An 8,429-nucleotide genomic window follows, 5' to 3' on the forward strand; every position below is an offset into this window, starting at 1 on the left:
CTGAATGAACTGAAGTCCTGATTGTGACTATGAGAATTTTATGGCATCCAAACCTGTAGGTGGCAGTGTAAATGAAACACTAACAAGAGCAGAGAGAGAGAGAGAGAGAGAGAGAGAGAGAGAGGAAGTACCCGAGGGAGAAAACCCAAAACCATCGTCAAGTTGACAGGACTTAGTGGCAACACCTCTTCCCATATAGCCTACTAATTAAAACCAAGTGATTGAAATGTTCTCAATATGTTGATGTGTATTTTATTGTTAGTTTTTACAATTTACATATAGCTCTCCTTTTAAAAAGCAACACTTCAGAAAACTGTGTTTATATTGTTAAATGGAATTTTGACAGCCTGAGCAAGCAAGCAGATCTTTTCTTTTTAAATCCTTTAAATCATGGCATCGTTTTCTTATCTTATCTTCTTGTCTTAACTCAACTTCAGGCTATTAATATGGCACTCTAGATCATTGATCAAAACGCAATGTATCTCAACATGAGAGGGAAAAAAAAATACAACCCCTAAAAAACGTGACACAATATAAAAATATCAATAACAATAGGTTAAGTTTATATTAGTTATCAATAGCATACCTGCTAGTATGATTCATATACTTTATTGTATTTTAAAATGTTGTGTTATATATATATATATATATATATATATATATATATATATATATATATATATATATATATATATATATATATATATTAATTGTGTCAGACTTCTAGAGTTTTACTATTATTTTTCTTTTTACTCCGTTTTGTCTTTTTTCTACATCTTCTTCTTTTTTCTTTTCTGTTTTATGTGTGTTGTAAACAAAAGAATAAAATCCATTGTTGTTAGATAATTAAAAAAAATATTTATTAAAAATATTTGATGAAAATAACACACAAACACACCGCATGTAAACCATGGATCAATACATCCATGATGTAAACTGATCAAACCGGAAGCTAACCGGAAGTTGAATGCGTTTCCTGTTAGCTTGACAACGTCGTGAAAACTCACGAGCATTGCCCTTGACTGACCCACGTGAGTCAGTTCAGCCTCCCAACTTTATGCTTACCAGGTAGCTAGCTGGACTAGCTGGAAGAACTGACCTGAAACTTCTCGGCTGTCTACTTATTTCAGTCTAAACGCCTGCTGTACTTAATCTAACATCCGGCTAGGCTCGGCCATAATGTCCGGCAACAGTAAATCTCTGTTGTTTCTGCTGCGGCGGTGTGTCGCAGTCAGGCAGCTAACATTACCGACAGGGATCAGAACAAGAGGCGGCGTGTTGTCAGCCAGGTGTGGGTTCATTCAGCAGCGAACATGGACATCATCAACACGGACAGTGTGTCTACAGAGACTCTGTCAGCTTCAGTCCGCGCTGAAAACCAGCCAGTACAGCTTCTGTACCAAGGTGAGTCACATACAGGGGGGAGGATCAGAGATGGAGACTGTGGGGGAGCTGCTGACTGCATCACCTGTCAAACAGAGTCAATCACAGGAGTCTGGACATACATAAGTATGTGTGCCTTACTAAACTTTATGGATGTGAAGTTCAAACTATCTAAGTCTCGTTTATCAGTGGTTTACACCCAAGAACCTACAGATTAGTTTAAATGTATTTAGGAACTGTTGGTGGAAGTATTTAGACATACAAAAACTACACTATGAAAATACTCTGTTACAAGTCAAAGGCCTCAAAGGTAAAGTAAAAGTATGCAAGTATAATCAGGAAAACATACTTTATGCAACAAGCCAAACCATTACAAGATGTAACTTCAGACAGATGGAAAACCTTGAAGTCAGCACAGTAGAAATGTCTACAGATGAAATAAAACCACAGTGAAAAGTGTGAAATTTGACTCATTAAAAAACAAAACAAAAGAAAAAACATAAACAATGAAGGAGTCGTATATATTTGATTTTTTTTTTATGTACATACAATGAGTATCAACAGTTTTACATACAAAAGTTTCAAGGAAATTAAAATAATCCTTCTTGGGAAAATCTAGTCAAAAAAACCCCAAAAGTGTTTTTTCCAGCTCCAAAGCAGATCTAGATGTAAATACCTGGAAATGCAAGCTGAAATGCTGATCTCTTGTCTCATATTCATCTTTTGATGTCAAACCCAAATGTTTTCAGTGTACAGCCAAAATAAAGGAATTGGCAAAATCTGGATGCAAGAAGGTGAAAACTAGTAGATATATGATTTTTTGAAATGGACAGTCTTCATTCTGGTAAAAAATGTCTTCCTGTTATTAATTTGATTACTGTAACCATTCAGCAACGAGTATTTAAATGAATACATATTGCCAAGTTTCCTTAGGCTCTCTTGCATGTTCAGGACAAATATCAACCCAATCCAGTATAAATAAACAATTGAGGATGAGGAGTACAAGTATAGGATTTTGCAAAGTCACATGAATTTAATAGAAGTTTCAACTTGAATTTAAAAAAAAAAAAATCCATGACATGAACTGGGAGGCCCTAGGTGAGTTGGCACGGAATGAGCCGTACATTAGATCATTAGATTATTACTACAGTTTAATTCATGTAAAAACAGGATTTTACTGTTGTAGTTGGTTGAGGTAGAGCTAATTTTGAACTACTTTGTATAGGACTCCACCTAATGATTATGTTCATTATGGATTGATCTGCTCATTATTTTCTCAATCGATTGATTGTTTGGTTTGTAAAAATTCAGAAAATGGTGAGAAATGCCATCTGTACAAACCTCAAATAATTGCAGAAATAAGAGTGTTTTGTCAAATCATCTGAAAAGCACAAACACACACAGAGCCTGGGGACTGTGTGTATGTTTTTTTTCCTGCATAGAAGCACTGTTGGGTTTCTGGGTCTCTGTAATTAATGCAGGAGACAGAGTATAATTGCAATGCAGAGAAAGCAATTGTTAGGGGAAGTGGAGGCTCAGACAGTGATCAACTGCACCCATTGCCTTTAGGTTAATCTAGCCATGATGGTGTTTTAATATTCTGCATTACATTCTGTAATATATTTAAAATGCGACATATTCTTGTACTTTTATTTGTTTGTTTGACAATGTGCAACCATCTTTGTGGGAGCTTCAGCAAGTTTGTTACTAAAAAGTTGATTTTACATTTTGTCTTCCAGACAGGAGGCCCTTATGAAGATGATTACCCACCGCTGCTGGCCTATCAGTCTGATTCAGAAGAGGAGAAGAAGGAGGTGTACATCGTGCAGGTGAAAGGTTTTCCGTGGTCATGCTCGGCCGAGGACCTCCTGCACTTCTTCTCAGGTGAGAGTTTAGTCTGTGTAGTGGTGAGCGTCACATACTTAAGGTGATTCCAGCTACACTGACGTGGAAACAGGTCAGTATATTTTCAGTATGCGCTTATCACATATTTTTCATACTTCTACTCACTTCTACTCAGTTTGGGTTTATTTTTCCAGTTGTTTGTCTGTTTAAAATGTTGTCACTTTCTGTTCGTGTTGATTTTGACAGTAAAGATCACTGTCCAACACCTAGACATCCTGCCTCAGTATATACTGTGTCTTTTTCATAACTCTTTAACCACTAAATCGATGCCAGAACATAACAGAAATATATATACAGTATATATACTGAAGTAAGAATATGTGCCAACATATATTCTCTGTGATCCAGAGTGTAGCATCCGTGACGGGGTGAAGGGGATCCATTTCACTGTGAACAAATCGGGGAGGCCGTCAGGACAAGCCTTCATCGAGATGGAGAACGAGATAGACGTCAGCAAAGCTCTGGAGAAGCACCGACAGTACCTCGGTCCACGCTACGTTGAAGGTTCGTATCTTTGTATCCTAAGTTGTGGGAGGCTGAAGTACAGGTGCCGATTGGACTTTTTTCACAAAGGCATTTTGACATGCCGTGGCAGGAAAATCAAAGCTGTAAATGAAGAAATTAGTGGTGGCTGGATTCCATTTAGCTGCCTCAGTTTCAGGATCTTGCTGTCATTAATGCCGAGTCACTGTCACACTATCATAGCTTACTGGGACCCTTGAAGTCAATAATGTCGTGTACAGTGGATGACTCGGGCATCTAAAATATAAAAGCTAATGCTCATGTCCTGCTCTTTGTGTGTTCGCAGTGTATGAAGTAACAAACAGTGATGCCGAAGACATTTTGAAGAAATCCATCCAGACTCCATCTCTTGGCGGGGTGGTGCGACTCAGAGGTCTCCCTTTCTCCTCGACCAAGGCCGACATCGTCCAGTTTTTTTCGGGTAAATACCTCCCACCTCCAGATTTATTGGAAACAGTGGATCTCTGCTGTACTGTGGTTAGAAACCACACCGACAGACAAAGTGCTGCTCCATTTTGTTCCCCCGTGACAACAGTTGTCAGAGGATTCAGTCATCTTTTGATTGCTCCACTGGACTGTTGACCATCTTTAGCTTCCAGAATGTAGCAACTCAAAAGTAGGCATGATAGACTTGTTACCAGATGACAACCGAACACACACCTGTAGCCCAAAATATAGTCATTATAATCAGCAGAATGTGCCTAAATTATGAAAAGTAAAGGTACTCATAGTGCAGTCAAATGGTCCCTGTCAGTGTGTTACTATTATATATGGTGTGATTACTGCTGCATTGATGTGTGTGTTGCATTTTACGGCTGTAGATGTTGAAGGTTGAGCTCATCTGAACTACTTTATACACTGTTGGGTAGTTTAATCGACAGGAATGCATCACACTCTACAAGATCATCATATGTTTGTAGACTGGCTGTCCTGTGGGAACCACTTGACTCTTAAGGCCAGAAACATAGTCCACACAAGTGCGCAGCGCTCTGGGCTACGCAAAATTCATTTTACGTGTTGTTGTTCTGGACTGTGTTACCTGAAAATCGTAATGCAACGCAAGGGCAGTCTGAGTATCACAGCCTGAAACAACCAGAGAAAGCTGATACTTTCTGCTTGGGTTCACATCCGCCCAAAACAACCCACAGCTCACCAGTTTGAGGAAGCCCTAGCCGAACTTGTCAGTATACTTGTAACTTTTAATGAGCCCAAACAGCCGGTTTTCAGCTTTGTGATGATCTATTTTCCAACTAATTCAAGAGGGCTTAAAATGGTTTATTACCATACATTAAATAATTCTTCATTTATAAGTACTAGAATTTTCTCAACCCATGAAGGGACACTTCATCCTTCACTTTAACAGAAAAATTCATGCAAACAAAATTAAGTTGGGAGTCCTTTCTTTTCTACATTACAGAAAAAGAAACAAAACAAATCATTTTATATGTTGAGTGTGGAGGATGAATTGAGGTAAAGATATTCTTTGTGTAATGACTAAACTAAAGTTCAGAATCTGCTTGCGTATTTCAGGTTTGGATATAGTGGAGAAAGGGGTCACCATCATCCCAGACCACTTAGGAAGAAACTCTGGAGACGCATATGTGCAATTTTCTTCTCAAGAAGCAGCAGATGATGCTCTGCTGAGAAACAAAGAGAACATTGGAAACAGGTAAGATGCTGCACATGCTCCCATTGAGGCCTGGACTGAACTTAATAATCCTGTGTCACAGTAGCAAGGAACAGATATTACTGTTCAACTGCCAACAAACTCTTCTTTTACTTATTCATATTTATTCGATTATTGCTCATCCTCAGCTCTCTGTATTTGCAGATACATAGAGGTATTTCCCAGCAGCGTTGACCAGATCCATTCGAGGATTATGACGAGGAACAGCTCTCAGTCAGCAAACAGGAGGACTGACTCACAGGCTGGCCCCAAAACTAGTGAGGGGATTTAGGGTTTATGATGTTGTTTAAACAGTTTCTTTTTTTCACTTTCTTATAGGGACTTTGGTGCATAATAAGCAACTCATTTACACTTTCTCTCCATTGTTCTCTTCACTTTCCATAACAAAGATTTTCTGAGCTGCTAACATCATATATGACAGTTGAATTTGAAGTGGTGATACATGTTTACACCAAAAAACACAACAATGTTTTCATGATTTGGGACAAAATGGATTTAAACTGATCTATTCCTTTTGAGGAAATCTGTAATTTCCAGTAAAAATTGGTAAAACCTGATGAAATACTTTAAATCCAAATCAAAGCCCAAATGATAGATGGACTAGTTTAGAAGACAGTGGTTAGGTGGGGGATCTTTCACAGATACTTGATTTTTTTGCTCTCTGTGTACAAAAATTTGTTGGGAAGTGTTTGTCTTGGTGTAAACTGGCATATCTTCTCCATCAGGGTCCCCTCAGAGCTCAGCCCAGCCTCTTCACTACGTCCATGTGAGAGGACTTCCTTACCAGGTGTCCGGACAAGACATTGTTAAGGCAAGACAAAAAAAAAACACGTTGAAGTTGGTTCTGTTGCTGCATTAGAGATCACTAATATGTGATTTTGTAATGTGTTTATTTTTCTCTTGCAGTTATTCTCTCCTATAATTGTGTCTAAGATCGTGATTGAATGCGCTCCTGACGGCAGGCTCAGCGGAGAGGCCGATGTTTACTTCAGCTGCCACCAGGACGCCGCGACTGCCATGTCCAGAGATAGACAGCACATAGGTGAGACTGTTAGGGAACCTTTATGGACAGCGTTGCATTCTTCTCAAAAAATACATTTTTGACTGTCACCATTATGGTTACAATGATTTTGAATTGAAGATTTCCACGGTACAACTATCATCTCAGAAAATATCGTTATAATAAATTATTATTAGTTACAATGAACCCTCAAGGAATGAAAACATCTGAAAAAAGAAACAAAAGAAAAAAATCTGGCAAAATATTATGTCCTGACCGAAAATAAAAACTGCTCCGAGTCTATACGGCAGCGGATGTTTCTGTATCTTTTGCCAGATGGCAGCAGGGTAACAGGCTGTGTTGGGTGTCGTCTTTTAGTATCTTTTGGGCTCTGAGCAGGCACCTCACTTGACTGAAATCACTGATGCTTGGTAAATGGGTACCAATAATGTTCTGGGTGCTTTCTATAGCTCCTCTGTAAAAATGAACAAGGACTTGGCACATGAATTTACCTCAGTATACTAAATGCTGTCATTTCAACAAAAGTCAAAATGTATTTAATGGTTAAGCATCTTAAATACCTGAAATTTAACAGTGTATGTTACAATATGAAAATGTATATAGTAATAATTACTGTTTGTCGTTCACTTAAAGTTTCACTTAATGTTTGAACTTTCTCTTATTTTTAGGAGGGAGATACGTCGAGTTATTTCTGAACTCTGTACCAGATTATGATTGAAGGTGAGAAACACTGAATTAGACCCAGAGAGCTGGAAATTCAAGCTTCTTGACAGAAAAATAAGACTTTATGATACAGTTGTTGGTTCACAGCATTGCAACACTGTAAATGTTCTGAAAGAATTGCAAGGTTCATCAATTAACATTTTTAATGAAGTTAAAAAGGAGACGGATTTTACATCTCTTAAAGACTGTTCAGTGGGTGTCCTGGTTTGTCTCAGCTTGGATCACAGTACGAGCTATAATTACAACCCACCAGCTGAGAATTTCCAGCTTTTTATGGAACACAGAATAACAAATTGCACTCTCTGTGCTGCTTTGTTTATGTAAAAGGGTTTTAAGTCTTGCTCTTTTAAAGATGGAAAGCTTGAATTATCTGGTTTAGCTTCTCACACAAACTTTGCTGTTTTTTTTCTCCTGCAGGTGAATGCTGACTCACAGATGCCTCACAGATGACACACACACACACACACACACACACAGGACTAGTGTATTTATTTTCCTGCCTGACTTGGACATCAAACAATAAACAATCCTGGTGTCAAAAGAAAGAACTGCCTCCATTGTCTCTATCCAACAAGAGGGAGATAATTGGTTTGAGATCAGCATAGACATCTTATAATAAAGGTGTATTCTAATGAGCAATTTTAGTTTAAAGGTTTAAGGAATTAGTGATGATAGAGGCGAACACTGCTGTGTTTCATGATTTCCCTTGGTCAAGTGTGGGAGTTTCCAGAATGAGTGAATCAACATTTAAAATAAAGCTGAGACAACAGAATTTATATAATTAAAGTTGCAATAAAGTCTCCAAGAAACCTTCAAAATTTTGATTTTTTTTAAAATTCTCTTTAACATCATGATGAATTGCTCACTAAAACTGGGGAGCAGACTAGGGGAAGTGGGGAAGAAACACACTATGCTATATGCTGTCCAAAAAAACGAGTGTTTTTTTTTTATGTAAAACTAAATGCAAGAGGAGACATATAGAAATTTTGTGCAATTTGCCCCCACCCCCCACCCCCCCAGATTCTGGGTGAAAAACCACTGTTGTGAATACAAATCCCAGGTCTGTAACAGTTTGTCAGATGTAATGTAGGTGCTAACTACAAACAAAACTCATTAAGTCATAACAACGTTATGTGTTGAAAACTTGTATGTTGAAGTAAACATGTATGTAACACTGTGATCCGACCC

The 8,429-nt window shown here is 38.1% G+C and overlaps 1 protein-coding gene across 1 annotated transcript; it reads left to right on the top strand.

Annotated features, from left to right (window-relative positions):
* Positions 1-999: 999 nt before the first annotated feature.
* Positions 1,000-7,789, top strand: grsf1 (G-rich RNA sequence binding factor 1). Its single transcript, XM_073465298.1, has 10 exons — positions 1,000-1,404; positions 3,123-3,267; positions 3,637-3,792; positions 4,097-4,231; positions 5,341-5,479; positions 5,642-5,754; positions 6,223-6,308; positions 6,404-6,539; positions 7,187-7,238; positions 7,659-7,789. The coding sequence occupies exons 1-9, from the start codon at positions 1,180-1,182 to the stop codon at positions 7,234-7,236; spliced, it is 1,185 nt and encodes a 394-aa protein (XP_073321399.1). The 5' UTR covers positions 1,000-1,179; the 3' UTR covers positions 7,237-7,238; positions 7,659-7,789.
* The last annotated feature ends 640 nt before the right edge of the window (positions 7,790-8,429 follow it).

Source organism: Pagrus major, chromosome 5, assembly GCF_040436345.1.
Source record: "Pagrus major chromosome 5, Pma_NU_1.0".
Classification (NCBI taxonomy): Eukaryota; Metazoa; Chordata; class Actinopteri; order Spariformes; family Sparidae; genus Pagrus; species Pagrus major.

Bases quoted from the DNA above. Each gene is read 5' to 3' on its own strand.
- grsf1 (XM_073465298.1), top strand. From the start codon at position 1,180: ATGTCCGGCAACAGTAAATCTCTGTTGTTTCTGCTGCGGCGGTGTGTC. The intron at 3,793-4,096 runs GTTCGTATCTTT...GTGTGTTCGCAG, and splicing joins CGGTCCACGCTACGTTGAAG to TGTATGAAGTAACAAACAGT. The intron at 6,540-7,186 runs GTGAGACTGTTA...TCTTATTTTTAG, and splicing joins CAGAGATAGACAGCACATAG to GAGGGAGATACGTCGAGTTA.